The 17,937-nt window shown below is 38.5% G+C and overlaps 1 protein-coding gene across 1 annotated transcript in view; it reads left to right on the forward strand.

Annotated features, from left to right (window-relative positions):
• Positions 1-17,937, forward strand: part of FER (fer (fps/fes related) tyrosine kinase) — an 82,141-nt gene that overhangs the window by 10,261 nt on the left and 53,943 nt on the right. The window contains exons 4-8 of the mRNA XM_010007215.1: positions 1,725-1,908; positions 3,055-3,192; positions 5,622-5,741; positions 10,739-10,861; positions 12,267-12,456. Of these exons, the coding sequence (XP_010005517.1) occupies positions 1,725-1,908; positions 3,055-3,192; positions 5,622-5,741; positions 10,739-10,861; positions 12,267-12,456 (755 nt within the window). The remainder of the gene's footprint in view (positions 1-1,724; positions 1,909-3,054; positions 3,193-5,621; positions 5,742-10,738; positions 10,862-12,266; positions 12,457-17,937) is intronic.

Here is a 17,937-nt window from a genome sequence, read left to right on the forward strand (position 1 = left end):
CCCCCAGGCCTATATTTGTGCTGACCCAGGTGCAAAATTTTGCACTTGACCTTGTTGAACTTCATGCAGGCCCACGTCTCAAGCCTGTCAGTGTCACTCTGGATAGCCTTTTTTCCCTCCAGCATGTCAACCACACCACACAGCTTGGTGTTCTTGGCAAACCTGCAGGGGGTTCAGTTGATCCCACTGTCCATGTCACCAACAAAGATGTTAAATAGTGCTAGTCCCTGTACAGACCTCTGAAGGATGTCAGTCATCACAGTCTCCATTTAGACATAGAGATGTTGACTGGGACTCCTTCACTGGGACCGTCCAGCCAATTCCATATCCACTGTGTGGTCCATCCTTCAAGTCCATGTCTCACCAATTTAGAGACAAGGATGTTGGGCAGAACCATGAATTGGTTAACTGGGAGAAGAGTCTCAGAAATTAATGTAACTTGGCAGGATCAGATGCCAAAGCACAAGTAGTCAGTGGTGCCATGTTTGGTATTATCTGGTTTTATATGATATTAGAAAAAACAAGCAATTAAATAAAAATATAAAATTAATTTTTATAATTGTTTATGAACTAGAAGTATCTGCAATGTGAAGTTATTCTTTGGCTTTGAACCTTGACTGAAATTGCGCTTGTTTAAGATTGTGAACCAGTCAACTATGAAGAGATAAGAGGACTTAAAAGGAAAGATGTTTAGGTCAGTTAGCATGCAGAGTAGAAGATGGGGCAGGAGAGTTTTCATCCAATATATAAAAGATGGATCACAGAGGATGGTAGAATCTATTTTTCATACCCATGCCAAATATGAAGTAAGTAAGGGTTTAGATTAAAGCAATAACAATTTACATTTAAGAGTGAAGGGGCAAGGAGGTGAGGGAATACTTCCAGCTTGCACAGCAGTGGATCTGAAGGGCACTGGGAAGCTGTAGGTTATCTGTTGTTGGAGATCTTAGGAAAATCATAAAAATAAATGCCAAATGGTTGTGCAGTTACTGTGGCAAGGAATAGAATAGGTGACCTCTTGAAGTACCTGCCAACTCCCAGATTCAGTACCAAACTGGTCTTGTCAGCATGAACTTTGAGGACTTCTAGTTTCTAATAGCCTAGAGTTAAGATTATAGAGCCATTGTCCTGATCAGGCCACTGACAGAGGTAAGGAAATGTTATGTTGTAATAGAGAAGCTAGGTGCTTTGAACAGTCGTGGTCATATGAGAGTTCAACTACTTGTATATAAGACTGCACCATTGCTTTATAGGGATGACATGTAGTGATAGATTTTTAATGAATTTGGGATCTGGCCTAATAGAACATCTCTTACATTCTTCATTAAAAGAGTTTATTTGCTCTGACATAAATACAAGATCAGCTTTGTGATAGTCATGTGTATTAATTTATTCTTTATAGTTATATTTTTACTTTATTCATTATTTTTATGTTTATACCTGTGTAGATAGTGTTTTTCATTTACTTGTAGATAAAGAATTCTCATGTTTCTGCTCATATAAAAGACAGCATTTTTTTCTTACCTATTATTTTACTTGGAAAACCAAGACATTTATTTGGTCTTACTAATGATCTGAAAATGGTCAGATCTCCCTCAGAGAAGTACCTTGGAAAGACTACTGTAGAAAAACATGCGAAGTTATGTTAAATCTAGATTTATGTAATCTACAAGTTTTAGTGCTTTTTAATCACTATGTATATATTTCTTTTTTGTTTCTCTTAGGAAAGGAGACTGAGAAAGCCAAAGACCGGTGTGATAAAGCCACTATGAAACTTCATATGTTGCATAATCAGTATGTGTTGGCACTGAAAGGAGCACAGTTACATCAGCACCAGTATTACGATACTACACTTCCTCTATTACTTGATTCACTACAGAAGATGCAAGAAGAAATGATTAAAGCCCTGTAAGATATATTCTTATATATTTTCATCTTGCAAACTTTTGTATGTTACATAATGATAGGATTATCTGGAAATATTTAACTGTGTATCAAGGCATAACGAAAAACATGTATTTTCATCTTTCAGTTAACAATAATTGTGCACCTCAAGTACTATGTTCAGTTCTGGGCCCCTCACTGTAAGAAAGACATTGAGGTGCTGGGTTGTGTCCAGAGGAGAGGAAGCTGGAAAAGGGTCCAGAGAGCAAGTAATCTGAAGGGTGGTGGAGGGAACTGTGGTTGTTTAGTCTGAAGAAAAGGAGGCTGAGGGGAGACCTCATCACCCTCTACAACTACCTGAAAGGATGTTGTAGTGAGGTGATTTTGGTGGAGAGTGTGTAGTTGTTTGCATTTGTGTGGGGGATTTTTTGTGTTGATGGTTCGACTCGGTGATCTGAGTGGTCCTTTCCAACCATGATGGTTCTGTGATTTTGTAATGGCATAGTGTCACCTGTTGGTTTACCTTTCTTATTTGGTTCTTTTTTTACACTCTCCTAGGCTCGTAAAGACAAAGCTGTGTGGGTTGTACATTGTTAAAAGAAATTCTTGACTGATTCTATTTCTTCTGATAAATATATGCTGTCTTGTGATTTATGCTTATTTTTCTCTGAATCACCTAATTATAAAGTAAAAAGATGAAGAATATAGTTAAAATTATAAGAAAAACAGTTTTGAAAGGAAATGGACACTATTTCACGACTTATTTTCAGTTATGCCAGAATATATTTTGCCAGTCAGAACATGAAAAGTTTCTGTGTGTGCTATAATAAGTGTGCTAAGTCCTTTGTGTAGAGCAACATAATCAATAAGGTGTATACATTCCTTTTAATTGTTCTCTCTGCAGTTTTTAGTTCAGCTATCTGTGTGTAAATGCATTGAAATCAATACAAGGAGCATCATCTTAGTAACTTCTTACTCTAGCCAGTCCGTAAATAAAAGGCCACAGTTCTTCTGTTACTTCTTTGAGTAATATATTGTCTTATTTTTTCCCTTTTTGGCCAGTTGCAACAAGAGTTTGCTTAAACAGCAGATTGAAAGTTTGAAGCGTCTTCAATGCCATCTATGCCTTCAGGGCCATATTACATATTAGAATTCTTTTTTCCTCTCTAGAAAAGGAATCTTGGATGAGTATAGCCAGATCACCAGTCTCGTAACAGAAGAGATTGTGAATGTCCATAAAGAGATCCAGAGCTCGGTTGAACAGATAGATCCTAACTCTGAGTATGATGACTTCATAGATACTCACAGGTATAAAGTTTTGTCTTGGTGTGCGTGTTCATATTTCTTCTTGAGTAAACCCTGGATTTAACTGCAACAGTGCTTAAGTGATCAGAATTTCACTTGTTTCTATTTAATTCCTTTGACGTTATTACTTGTAAAACTCTGTCCTAGTTTGGCTCTCTCTAAAAAAACAAAATTCCAGCTACTTTTATTACATGTGAAAAGTCTTAACTTTGGTACTGACAGTAGACATCACAGTCCAGATTCAGTGTGAGCTAACTGTATATTTGGATACAATTTACATTCTGAGCTAAATGAAGTTTTTCTGCTTTATTTTCCTAACTGTCCAAATTATAGTTCAAACTCTAGGTAACTCCATGTGCTGTGCAGCTATTGCAGGCTGAGCAGTGCCTGAAACGATGGAGTATGTAGATACAAAAAAGATTTTAGTTTTAAAAATAATCTGTATTTGCCTTTCATTCAAGTGTTAGTCTGTATATAGCCCCAGAAGAAGTCAAGATAGAGGAAGAGTTTGACGTGGTAGATGAGGATTGGGTTAGGGATCAGTTGAATAATCTGGACATCCATAAATCGATGGGTCCAGATGGAATGCACCCAAGCGTGCTGAGGGAGCTGGCGGAGGTCATTGCTAAGCCACTCTCCATCATCTTCAGTAAGTCATGGGCAACAGGAGAGGTGCCTGAGGACTGGAGGATAGCAAATGTCACTCCAGTCTACAAGAAGGGCAAGAAGGAGGACCCGGGTAACTACAGACCGGTCAGCCTCACCTCTGTCTCTGGAAAGGTGATGGAACAACTTGTTCTTGGCACTATCTCCAGGCACATCAAGGACATGGGGGTCATCAGGAGCAGTCAGCATGGTTTTATCAAGGGTAAATCATGTTTGACTAACCTCATAGCTTTCTATGAGGAAATTACTAGGTGGATAGATGATGGTAGAGCGGTAGATGTGGTTTATCTTGATTTCAGTAAAGCATTTGACACCGTCTCCCACAGCATCCTTGTAGATAAGTTGATCAAGTACGGGTTTGGTGATCAGGTAGTGAGGTGGATTAGGAACTGGTTGAAAGGAAGGAGTCAGAGAGTTGTAGTCAATGGGGCAGAATCTGGTTGGAGGTGTGTGACTAGTGGAGTCCCACAGGGGTCGGTACTGGGACCGGTGTTGTTCAACATCTTCATCAACGACCTGGATGAGGGTATAGAATGTACCCTCAGCAAGTTTGCTGATGACACTAAGCTGGGAGGAGTGGCTGACACACCAGAAGGCTGTGCTGCCATTCAGAGAGACTTAGATAGGTTGGAGAGTTGGGCGGGGAGAAACATGATGAAATTCAACAAGGGGAAGTGCAGAGTTTTACATTTGGGGAAGAACAACACCATGTCCCAGTACAGGTTGGGGGCTGAACTGCTGGAGAGTAGTGTAGGTGAAAGAGACCTGGGGGTCCTGGTAGACAGGAGGGTGACCATGAGCCAGGAATGTGCCCTTGTGGCCAAGAAGGCCAATGGCATCCTGGGATGCATTAGAAAGGGTGTGGTTAGTAGGTCAAGAGAGGTTCTCCTCCCCCTCTGTTCTGCATTGGTGAGGCCACATCTGGAATATTGTGTCCAGTTCTGGGCCCCTCAGTTCAAGAAGGACAGGGAACTGCTTGAAAGAGTCCAGCGCAGAGCTACAAAGATGATTAAGGGAGTGGAACATCTCCCTGATGAGGAAAGGCTGAGGGAGCTGGGTCTCTTTAGCTTGGAGAAAAAGGAGACTGAGGGGTGACCTCATCAATGTTTACAAATATGTAAGGGGTGAGTGTCAGGGGGACGGAGTTAGGCTTTTCTCAGTGATGACCAGTGATAGGACAAGAGGTAATGGGTGTAAATTGGAGCACAGGAGGTTCAAGGTGAATATCCGAAAAAATTTTTTTCCTGTAAGAGTGACAGAGCACTGGAACAGACTGCCCAGGGAGGTTGTGGAGTCTCCCTCACTGGAGACATTCAAAACCCACCTGGATGAGTTCCTGTGTGATGTACTCTAGGTGACCCTGCTCTGGCAGGGGGGTTGGACTAGATGATCTCTCGAGGTCCCTTCCAGCCCCTAAGATTCTATGATTCTATGTATTAGTATATGCAGAAATAATCCTAAGACATCATGCTTTTTTTGTTGCTGTTATGTGCAAATTGATGACTGTCGCATGCAAGCTTGTAGTAGTATCAGCTTGCATATGCTGAGTTCTTGATTCAAATAATTGTATACCATTTTTTAAATCTGATATAATTTTACTTCTGTTTTTTATTCAAAGGAAAAATATATTGCTACCTTTTCTTCTATTTCATATGTAATTTTAATTATATTCTAGTAAAAATAAATCACAACATGATAATTTGCTTTATGGTCTACTCAAAGATAGGTGTTAATTTTGAAAATGTAATAAATATTTACCAAATTAGGTCATCAGAAATTGTTGAGCAAGAAATAGAGTTTGATACGTCTTTACTGGAAGAAAATGAGAACCTTCAAGCTAATGAGATCATGTGGAATAATTTAACAGCAGAAAGTTTACAATTCACGTAAGTCTTTACAAGCCTTTCATCCTTTGGAAATGGTGTTATGGATTATATCTAGGCTCATTGCGTAGATATGTCCTCATTTTTAACTTCCAGTTTCTAAAAATAATCTTTTCACGCTTTCCCATGCTGTTTTTATTGTTCCTTTGCACAAATTGCTCCCTCCCTGTCTCCCCAAAAACTTTATAGGACTTCCAATGTATATTCCTCTCCTTACCAGTTAATTTATACAATGCCCCAAACCCATAATGAATCCTCCTTGGGAATTTACTGATTCGTCTTCCTAAAAGTCTTTCCAGGTTCAGTACTCTGGGAAAAATACTGTTAATGAAACCACTAAGTACAGTGATGTGGCCAGTGATTTAAGTTGCCATGCAAAAGATTTCATGGATTGTGTTTATTTTACTTGTTTTGCATGTAATTTTTTCCAAAAGTCAGTTCTTATTCGTTATTATAACCTTTAAAATACATTAGCTTATTAACAGAGATGTGGCTGTTGTTTTGCATTTAATGGACTTTTTACCTTTTTAGGGTGATAAACTACTTCTGTATGTATTTTGTTAATGTATTGCCTAGGTAAATCTTTAAATTAGTTTCACCAATTTTAGCTCTAATAATTTTTTATGAAAACAACTCTCCTATTGAATTTATTACATTCTTGTATTATCAGCCTCAACTTTTGACATGGTCCAATGCAGTCACTATTGGGATTGCAACTATTAATTGTATTAAATAAAACTATGAATTAGTTAATTATGTTTTTGTATTTACTGTGTTTCCATCCATGTTTTACTTATTTGAAGGCTTTCCTTCAGAAAGCATAACTGATTCAAGTAAGACACCGATGGTGTGTTGTGCGGTGTTTTTAAGTTTTAAAAAAATTTTCATCTGATTAATTAATCATCCTTTATTTTCTTCCATGCAATCCGATTATTTTTTGTAAACTTGTTCCTTAATAGGTATTGAAATAACCTTTTTAATGTGAGGTTTCAGCCTCCTTTGCCAGACTCCTCCTTAGTCCTGAAGCAGCTTCATCTTTCTGATTGAAAGATCCCTTAATAATTAAAGCCCCTTCCTTCCCTTTAAACATGTTCCTGTTTATCATATATTCTGCATGATTACTAAATTGAAATTATTCCTGCTTAAACTTTGCTAATGTTGTGTGTCTAGATATACTTCAGCACAGTAGAAGGAAAAATATATATACTAAATCTCCCTTTTTCAAAGATTTGGCCTTCCATTGCTCAAAAAGAGAACTTTGTGTGTGACTTGTCTTCTGTATTCTGTTGTTCACAAATAAGAAATCAACATGTCTAAATAAAAGACATCAAATGCTCCTTTTCTAGTAAATGATTCTGATGAAATACTTGTTAGTGTTTATAAATGTGTCTATGCATTTGTCTATTTCAATACAGTTTCCAGTGTGTCCTGTTACAAATCTTATTATTCATCCACTGTTCTGTTGTGAATCTGAGACATAAAATTTATCATGTGATAGTATTTTTGGAATGGGAATCAAATAGTTCTTTTAACTGTTGCTGTCTTTAAGGTGTTCACTTTCTGGTATAGATTATACTGGGACTCTGAGCAAAATAGTTTAACTGTAACAGGTCAGACCAAAGACTGATGTAACCAAACTTCTTATCTCTTACATGAGCCAGCTGGGAGGAGTCTAGAGAACAAGAACAGGATGATGGTGCAATGCTGTTTCCTCAGAATGATCTCTCACCCTCCAACAATTTTCATCTCAGAAATGTTTTGAGACAGAAGTAGTATTTGTTTATAATAGTCTTAGGGGTAGTTTATAATAGTCTTTGAGGTATTTTTCTTTCTTGCTTTTGTCCAGTCACTTTCAGTATGTGCAAGTATATTTGCTAATTTCAATATGCATTTAAATTGGTCTTCTAAATGACAGTCCAGTTATTGTGTGTCATATATTCCAGAATAATACTTTCATATTCTTCATGTTCAACCCCTTTCCCTTACCTTGAACAATTGTCCTTTTATTTGGATTATTACAAATATATAAAGCACTGCGGATTTTTGTAAAGCTCCATGTAGCTCCTGGCCATGTAAAAGCTGTTTATTCTTATCCTATTGTCCATTTTAAGAAATTGATTTTTAATGCAGTTGAGAAACCTTCCTTAACTGCTTAATTACCTCTGTCTACCTTTGTGCATATGCCTTATCAAGTGCATTTTGGATATATTTTATTACAGTCTTGCTTTAAAAGCTGCTACGGCTAAAAAAACCCCACGGGTATTTCCTTCAGCTTACTGTGTATGACTAGAAATTTGCAAGTACTTGGAGCATGAATCAGTTTGGGATTCCATGCTTGTTAAAGCTAATAAGGATTATAGTGACTCACTGGTTAGTAATAAAAACCCTCTTGTAAACTGATTTGATTTAGGAGGCAAATACAAGACCACAAGAAACTTCATTTGACAAACCATAACCAAGTTGATACTAGGCAGGTGCAGAGGTGTTAGTTCTGGCCAGTTTGAATGAAAATTACTGTTTGTAACAAAAAATAGAGGTTGGATGTAAGGAGACAGGTTAGTTCAGTGTGTATGTGGTTGCTTTGTATTGTTTCCTCTGAGTTAAATACAAACATCACAAAGTATCTCACACGTTTTAGGGAGAACTAAATAAATTCTGACACTGCAATATAAAATCTGGTATTTTTGAAATGGTAAAAAATTTTAATATGTTGTTTCTGAACATATGCAGTCATATTTTCCAGTGAACAGTCTTTTTGATTTGGTTTTAATTTTTGGAAATTGATGCTTAATCATTAGATGTAACATCTGCTTCATGTACATCAACTACTAAGTCAAGACAATGTTCATAAAAATTTTGCTTAGAAAGCTAATGAAGAAGAGTATCTATAGTTACAAAATTGGTGATTACTTTTTTAGCAAGGTAATAAAGGAGAAAAGGTAAGTTGATACTAGCTTGGAGACCCAGTCTTACATGGGGGGAGAGAACGTAGACCGTTCCCCACACCCAGTGCAAAAAAATTTTAATTCCTGAGTTCAGTGTTCAGATTGTTATAGCCTAAAAAGATTAAAATATTTCTTTAAAAGGGAGCTGTGGGGTTATTAGAGAGAAATCACAGAATCATGGAATGTGAGGGGTTGGAGGAGACCCTGCCATAGCAGGACCACTGCAGAATCTAGGCCAGTTCACTCAGAAACGCATCCTGATGCGTCTTGGAAGTCTCCAGAAGACTCCACAATCTCTCTGGGGAACCTCTTCCAGTGCTCCATCACCGTTACAGTAGAAGTTCTTTCTGTGTTGAGGTGGAACTTTCTGTGCTGTAGTTTACATCCATTTCCCCATGTCCTGTCACAGGGCATGACTGAAAAGGGATTGGCCCCTCCTTCTTGACACCCACCCTTCAGATATTTATATGCATTAATAAGATCCCCTCTCAGTCTTTTCTTCAGACTAAACAGCCCTGGGTCTGTAAGCCTTTTCTCACAAGACAGGTGTTCAGTCCCTTAATCATCCTTGTCGCCCTCCATTGGACTTTCTTAAGTAAGTCCCTGTCCCTCTTGAACTGGGGAGCCCAGAACTGGACACTGTACTCCAGATGTGATTTCACTAGGGCAGAGCAGATGGAGAGGAGAACCTCCCTTGACCTACAGGACACACTCTTCTTAATGCACCCCAGGCTATCATTGGCCTTCTTGGCCACAAGAGAACATTGCTGCCCCATGGGTAACTTCTTGTGGACCAGGACTCCAAGGTTTTTAAACCAATTCCATTATCTCAGAATAAACACTTGCAGATGCTTTTTCCTTTGGGAAATAAAATCTTATCTTTTACTATAAGGCTTTTTTTTTAATGCTAGTTTAAGTCTTCCAAGATAAGATCCAGGACTATTTGAATGAAGAGCATGTTTAATCAACATTGTATAAAATGCACTGGGAGGATAGAGAACTAATTAAATGTTTAGAATAAAGTAATTCAGTTTTGTATATATGGACATGGCATGTGGCTTCTAGACTCCAAGTAAATTACTCTCAGTTGATATTCTATGCCACTTCCCACTCTGGAATGGTTTTGGGTAATAGACCTGTGCAGTGACAGGTGCTGTATGTATTTTGCCTTTGTTCCACTCTTGACTTGAGTAACTTTCTCTTAGAAATTTGCCTTTAAAATACAGGGGAAGCAGAGTAGGATAGTTAAAGATGGATAGATTAATACGTAGAAGGAAATAAGTGCACATGTTTACTTATTTATTAAATGATGTTTTCCTGGCTTAAAAATTGCTTGAAGTCAACATATGTGTTTTGATATGCATTTTAGAAGTCAATGTTATGTAACCCATTTATCAACATTTTTCAGAGTGCATGTTATTATACATTTCTTGATTTCTTGATTATTGTAATGTTGGCCAGCATAATTGCCAAGTGTCAGTAATGGTTTTAATGTACAGTAACCCCTTTCTCTTGCCGTTGTGTGTTCTTGCACAAATCTTATCTTTCCTTTGATTTCAACATTACCAATCATTGTGTGGCTTTAAAAAAGTTAATTGTAGAGAAAAATATACAGATTGCTCTTATAAAAGGAAGAGTCAGTTTGTGTTTTTGCTGTTTCTGCAGATGAATACAGTCCAACTACTGATTTGGTGTATTTATTTAACATGTACTTCATGAGTTGGAAGGCTTTAATCTTTCACTAAATATTTTAAAAATTTGCAATATATTAAGAAAGCATCAATTCACAGAATTCATCATACATTCTGGAAAAAAATAAATAAATGAGTCTGCGGGCTGTAACCATGTATTATACATAGGGTAGTATGGGTTCTATAATATTGCAGGCTAAGAAAATAATATTAAACTATGTCCACAAATAGAGATCACCAGGTACTAAGTAAGATGAGTTAAAATACAGTGCTCCTTATCATCTTTAGGAAAAAAAATTGCAGTATTCCTGAAAATATGCGGTTCATGTATTTACAATGTGGGTTTCTGAAATCTGCCTTGCAGATTAAAAACAGTAGTAGAAGAACTGATTCAGACACAGCAAACCCTTTTAAGCAAAGAGGAACTTGTATTGGAACTAGAGAAAAAAATAGAAGAGTCCTCTAAGACCTGTGAAAAGAAGTCTGAGTAAGTAAAAATGAAATTTCATACAGTAACTTGATACAAAAGCATCTATAATAAATTTCTAAGAGTTAAATAAGAAATAATCTCTACTAATCTTGTTCTGATTTTGTGAGAAGTGATTATTTTTAAAAACAACAGTAAGTTAGTTTCCCACCTCTAAAATAACTCTTACATACTACAATTCCTAATTCATTGGAGAACTTAGCAGCTCTGTTAGTTCAATGGAATTGTCATAGTGTTGAGATGGCCCGAGAAATGAACCTTTGATTAGCACTGTAACTTCTACTTGATGTGAGGAGTCTGTTCAGATTGCCTCCCTGTTTGACAGAGTTCATTGTGAAAGATTTTTTCAGAGTCATGTGCAAGACATACTCTTTATTATGTAATAATGTGTTCAGAATGAATGAAGTTGAGTTCATTCTTTGTTGCATTTTTCCTACAAAACTGGAGATCTGATACCCTGTTTTACTGCATAGTAAGTAATGAAGATGCGGGATTGATGAGTGTTTTTCACTGTTCCGTAAACAAAACATTATTATAAAGAAACATTCTTGAGCAAGATCTTTAAGTTTTTTCTACCTCTAGTTAGAAAAAAATATTCACATCCCAGTCTAAACTGAAGTTCATGAAACAAATAAAGAAACCTTCTGTCCATAGTGTTATTTTTCTGGTTCTTGTTGCTATCATTGAGTATTCAGGGGTATGAGGGATATGACAGGTATTCTGGGAAGAGCCATAAAAGCATGCGGAAGACAAGAAAAATGCTTTAGCTCCTCATGAAATTAAATTTATTTAGATTTGTAAGGAGCATGGTAGACTGTAGTCCAGAAATACTTATGCAGTAGAGGACCTTTCAGAGAAAACAGAAATCTGTAACTTGACATCAGACAAATTTATACTGGATGTAAGGTGAGTTTAGTAGGGCATATTATTTTTGCAACAATTATATGGATTGCAGTGGTTTTCTCATAGTTGGAAATAACAATCTAGAGATGTATTTCATCTCTAAAGGATGAGAAACTGTAGTGTTTATAAATTCAATCAAAAGTGGATGAAAATAGTTTAACATTTATTTATTACAACATTATTTTTGTGATGTTAAGAAAAGAGAATGGCAAAGTAGGTGTTTGCTTGCTTTGTCTTGTAACTTTAAATATTTCCTAGAGTTGCTTCATGTGTGCATGCCTTTGAACAAGGAATTCTGCTGGGGAATTTTCATGCTATTACATTTAAAATTTAGTAAAATTTCCTTTGTTAAATGAATGGATAAAGTGAGGGGGAAAAAAAAGAGAAAAGAAAGAAAACAGGTTCCAGTAAAGAAAATGTTTATTTATTTTAGCTTTTATGAAACAAAGTATGTATTTTAAATTATATGTTTTTTGGGTTTTTTTGGTTATTTTTCTCACAGTATTGTACTCTTGCTGAGCCAAAAGCAAGCACTCGAAGAACTTAAGCAAACAGTTCAGCAATTAAGATGCTCTGAGGCAAAATTTGCAGCCCAGAAAGAGCTACTGGAACAAAAGGTTCAAGAGAATGATGGGAAAGAGCCACCACCTGTAGTGAATTATGAAGAAGATGCCAGATCAGTCACTTCTATGGTAAGTTATATATCTGTTTTACTGAATTCTGCTTTGGACTAATTTGTACATTTCACTTTACAGTTGTGGAGGCTTATTTAGAAAAACAGTTGAGCTGCAAGACATTTGCTTTTTTTTTAAATTTGCAATAACTTGCAACACCTTCTGGATATGATTTGGTACTTAGATTCTCATTAGATGACTCCTATAACTGGAGTTCAGGGATGGCTGAGTATAAGCTCTTTAGGAAAGACAGGCAGGGCAGAAGAAGAGGGAGTGTTGCCCTCTATATCAGTGACCAGCTGGAATCCATGAAGCTCCACTGGGCCAGGAGGTATAATAGTGGGGGTCTACTACAGGCCACCAGACCAGGATGACTGAGCAGATGAGGCCCTTGGCAGGCAGATAGGAGCAGCTTCACATTCAAAGGCCCTGGCCCTCATGGGGGATTCAATCACCCTGATATCTGCTGGAGGGACAACACAGCAAAGCACCAGCAATCCAGGAAGTTCATGGTGGGCATTGATGGCAACTTCCTCATACAAATGGTAGAGAAACCAACAAGAAAATGTGCAAAGCTGGACCTTTTTCTCACCAACAAAGACAGGCTGGTTGATGATGTAAGACTTAGTGGGACACTAGGCTCCCAGGATATAGTTGAATTCAGGGCAGTGAGGAAGGAGCAAAGCAAGAACACTAGCCTCAATTTCAAAAGAGCAGACTTTGGTCTCTTCAGGGATCTGCTTGATTCTGTACTATGGGACAAAGCCCTGGAAGGAAGGGGAGCCCAGGAGAGCTGGTCCATATTCAAGGATCACCTCCTCCATGCCCAGGAGCAATGTGTCCCATTGAAGAGTAATGCAGAGAGGAGTGCTAGGAGGCCTGTGTGCTTGAGCAAGGTGCTCCTGGATACAGCAAAATGTAAAAAAAATAAAAGTGGAAGCAGGGACAGGTATCCTGGGGGGAGTACAGGCAAGTTGTCAGAGAAGCAAGGGATCCGGTAAGGAAAGCCAAAGCACAGATAGAGTTGGACCTGGCCAGGGATGTTAAGGACAACAAGAAAAGTTTCTACAGGTATGTCAGCAATAAGAAGAAGCTGAGGGAAACTGTGGGCCCACTTCAGAAGGAAAATAGAGACCTGGCCATGCAGGACATGGAGAAGGCTGAGGCACTCAATGACTACTATTCCTCAGTCTTCACCAGCAAAGGCTCTGGTCACACCATCCAAGTTAGAGAAAGCAAAGGCACGGACTGTGAAAGGACGATCTCTCCAATGTAGGACAAGAGGAGATGCATAAGTCCAGTGGAACCTGATGGGGTTAATCCATGGCACCTGAAGGAATTGGCTGACGAAGCTGCAAAGCCATTGTCCATCCTATTTGAAAAGTCTTGGCAGTCTGGTGAAGTTCCCACTGACTGGAAAAGGGGAAACGTAACCACCCATTTTCAAAAAGGTAAAAAAGGAAGACCCAGGAGCTATAGACCAGTTAGTCTTACCTCTGTGTCTGGTGGATTGTGGGACAGATCCTTCTCAAGGCTCTGTAAAGGCATGAGGAAAACAAAGGGCTAATTGGTGACAGCCAACACAGCTTCACCAAAGGCAAATCCTGCCTGACTGACTTGGTGGTCTTCTACAGTGGTGTCATGCCATTGGTGGACAAAGGAAGAGCAACTGGTGTCATCAGCCTGCACCTGTGCAAAGGTTTTGCCACTGTCCTGCACCACCTCCTGGTATTGAAACTGGAATGATACAAATTTGATGGGTGGACCACTCGCTGTGTAAGGAACTGGCTGGATGGTTGCACTCAAAGAATTGTGATCAAAGCCTCGATGTCCAGATGGGGAGGCCTGTGATGAGTGATGTTTCCGAAGGATTGGTACTTGACTCGATTTAACATCTTCGTTGGTAACATGGACAGTAGCAGTGAGTGTATCCTCAGCAAGTTTGCCAAAGGGAGGGATGCCATTCAGAGGGACCTTGGCAGGCTCAAGAGGTGGGCTTATATAAACTGTGTGAAGTTCAACAAGGCCAAGTACAAGGTCCTGTACCTGGGTCGGAGCAATTCCAAGTACAAATACAGGCTGGGTGGCAAATGGGTCAAAAACATCCCAGAGGAGAAGGACTTGGTGATGGTGGTGGACAAGAAGCTAAACATCAGCCAGCAATGTGCAGCCCAGAAAACCAACTATATCCTAGGCTGCATCAAAAGAATTGTGGCCAGCAGGGTGAGGGAGATGATTTTTTCCCTTTACTTGGCTCTCATGAGACCCCACCTGGTGTACTGTGTCCAGTTCCGGAGCCCCCAACATAGGAAGGACATGGAGCTCCTGGAGGCACTCTGGAGGAGAGCCACGAAGATGATCTGAGGGCTGAAGCACCTTTCCTATGAAGACAGGCTGAGAGACCTGAGTGAGATGGTGTCAAAGGCCTTATCAAAGCCCAGGCAGACAATGTCCACAGCCATCCCCTCATCCAATAGGCAGGTCACATGGGCATAGAAAGAGACCAGGTTGGTAAAGTAAGACTTCCCTTTCATAAACCCCTGCTGGCTGGCCCTGGTACCCTGGCTGCCCAGCACTTGCTGTGTGAGCTCACTCAGGATGAGCCTCTCGATGACCTTTTGTGGTACTCAGGTCAGGCTGACAGGCCTGTAGTTCCCTGGATCCTCCTTCTGGCTCTTCTTGTAGATGGGCATCACATTACCCAGCCTCCAGTCATCTGTAGTTCCCTGGATCCTCCTTCTGGCTCTTCTTGTAGATGGGCATCACATTACCCAGCCTCCAGTCATCTGGGATCTCCCTTGTTGACCAGGATTGTTGATAAATGATGGAGAGAGGCTAAGCGAGCTCCCCCATCAGCTCCCTCAGTGCTCTAGGGTGCATTACATCAGGCCCCATAAACTTGTGCATGTCTAGGTGGAGAAGCAGATCATTAACTACATCCTTCTGGATTATAGGGGGGTTGTTCATCTCTCCATCCATATCCTCCATATCAGGAGGGTGAACACCCTGGAGGTAACTGGTCTGACTATTAAAGACAGAGGCAAAGAAAGCTTTAAGTATCTTAGCCTTTTCCTCATCCTGGGTTGCATTGTTTCCCCCTCATCCCTTAATGACATCATTAAGTATGAGATCACTATTTTGTCCGGATACTGATACCATTGTAGTCAGTGGGACTAGGGGAGCTTTTCCTGTGCAGATCAGAAATAATGCACTGAAAACAGTTACTGCTTTGTGCCTTTCTGAAATGTGGCTTGGCTCCCTAGCTGGAATGTGAGCATAGTTTATGGTCCTTAAGCTGTCTGCACTGTAAAAATCATTCATGCATTTTGCAAAATGTAGCTAGAGATTCTTCATTTGTGGTGTTGCATTATTAGCTTGTATAACTGTCTTTCACCAGATTTTTCCTGTGTTAAAATTCCCCTTTTTTGATGGCTCTCTCAAATATAGGTCAGCAAGGATGACTGCTTCTTTTTATTAGATCAGTGTTTTTAATAATTTTTTTTTTTAGTCCTTAAGTAGCATTTATCAGTTTGAAGAGTTAGATGTTAACTTTTTAAAAAGTTAAGATATCTACTGACCACCTAAAACTTTTCCTCAACCATTCACTTGAGGAAGTGCTATTACAGAGTATTGTCATTGTTAACAAGTGTCAAAACTGCTGTCTGCATACTTTTTGTGGAAAATAAGAGTGTATGAAAACTTTGGTACATAGAATTTATTTTCTGCACTAATGTCCATCTTTGGTGGAGCAAAACTGATCAGTTCATTTTTTATCACAATTTAGTAAAACAGAGTTTTCCAAAAGCAGCATAATGTGTGTATTTAAAATAAATTAATTTCTTCCTTTACCTTATCAAGAATTTTTTTCTAACTCATATTTTGATTTTTTACTTGAAAGAGGGATGACGAAATCAATATGTGCGTGTGTATATGCATGTATATAGCCACTTGAAAAGCACATTTTACATTGAGGAATACATTGCTTCAAATGACATCTGTAGTGTTGATCTGGATTACAACTCTGAGGCAGCAGTTCTAGTATTACTGTATTTCTATTTTCTTCTGAAGAATCTGGGTCATACACGCCTGAAACTATTTAAACTGGATGCATACAGTAACGAAGTACAGAATAAAACTAGCCTCTTTGCATCAAAAGTGCTGCTAAGAATTGCTAACTTTGAAGGATTTGTGGATTCACGTGTATTTCTAACTAATAAAGCATGTGCTTTTCATGGCCATTTGAAAAACTGTCATGTTTAGATGATGGAATGAAAATTCCTCACAGTTTGTTTGCTTTGCATGTTCCGTGGTTTCTTAACATTGTTTTTTCACTAACATATTTTGAGCTTTTCTTTGTTTTTAATTTATGGTTATATTCTTGAAAAGTCAAGTCACATTCGTGACATCTCACTGATTCACTGATTGCTTATTCAACTGTTGTTAGTATACATGGCTGTGAAACCATAAATCTTAATTTCTACACTAAAAATATCTGTCTTAGGAAGACTAAAATATTTGGAAATAGAGTATTTGAAGAAATTTAATACATTCCCACTACATTTGTATACTCTTACCTTGCATCCATTCTTGAATGTTGTTTTGGTCACTTCTTGCCTGGAACAGTGGCAGTAATTAATTCACTGCTCTTTGGCTTTTATGTTACTTGTTTTTCTTGAGTGGCGGCACAGCCTGTGGGTTGAGCAGTCCTGGCAGATGATGACTTTGATGAGCAGCTAGTTCATCATCTTGGTTTTTTGAATGATAAGCTGCCAGAGGCTGTGAGAAGTTGTACTTTTTCTTGCCTTTGTGAAGACTAGGTACTGCAGTACAACTAGGAGCACTCAGTATATTCTTCCATTGAAAATTCCCAAGCATACATAGAATTATAGCAAAAGAGGCCTTGTGTGTATATTCAGAGGTCTTTTACCATGATGGGGCAATAACAAGCAAGGAGGACAATCATGTTATGACCAGGTACTTCCTTGCCAGCTGTAGCAAGTTCTTTACAGACTGAAATTTGATAATTTTTTATTATTTGAACCTACTAAGTGATAGCATTATTGATATCACAGTGCTTTTGAAATCAATGAAACAATTAATATCTGTACACACCAGTCTGAGGATTTTGTGAATTGAGATGTCTTAGGATTTAGTGGTGTGCAGATAGATTCGTTAAGCAAAGCAGGATTTCCTTACTCAATTTCAGGGGCCTCTCTATCTGCCTTGCAAAGCTTTTGTCAGGCTACTTTTTGCTTCCACAAGATAACCTGTCGCTAATTAGAATGAGGTTATTGATGTGTGGTTTCTCTGATTTAGGTTTAAATACTTTGCAAATACTAACTGAAATATCTTGGATGTTTCTGAGAGTGATTTACAAGAAATAACATCAGTGTGTCAGTGTTAAAAATAGATTTTTATATTTTTTGAAAGATTCTTTAATAAATTTTGAAAGATTGATTTTGAGAGATGATGGTTAAGTCAGAAATTAAGAAATATGCA

The sequence above is a fragment of the Chaetura pelagica genome, unplaced genomic scaffold (genome assembly GCF_000747805.2).
Source record: "Chaetura pelagica isolate M959 unplaced genomic scaffold, ChaPel_1.0 scaffold40, whole genome shotgun sequence".
Lineage (NCBI taxonomy): Eukaryota > Metazoa > Chordata > Aves > Apodiformes > Apodidae > Chaetura > Chaetura pelagica.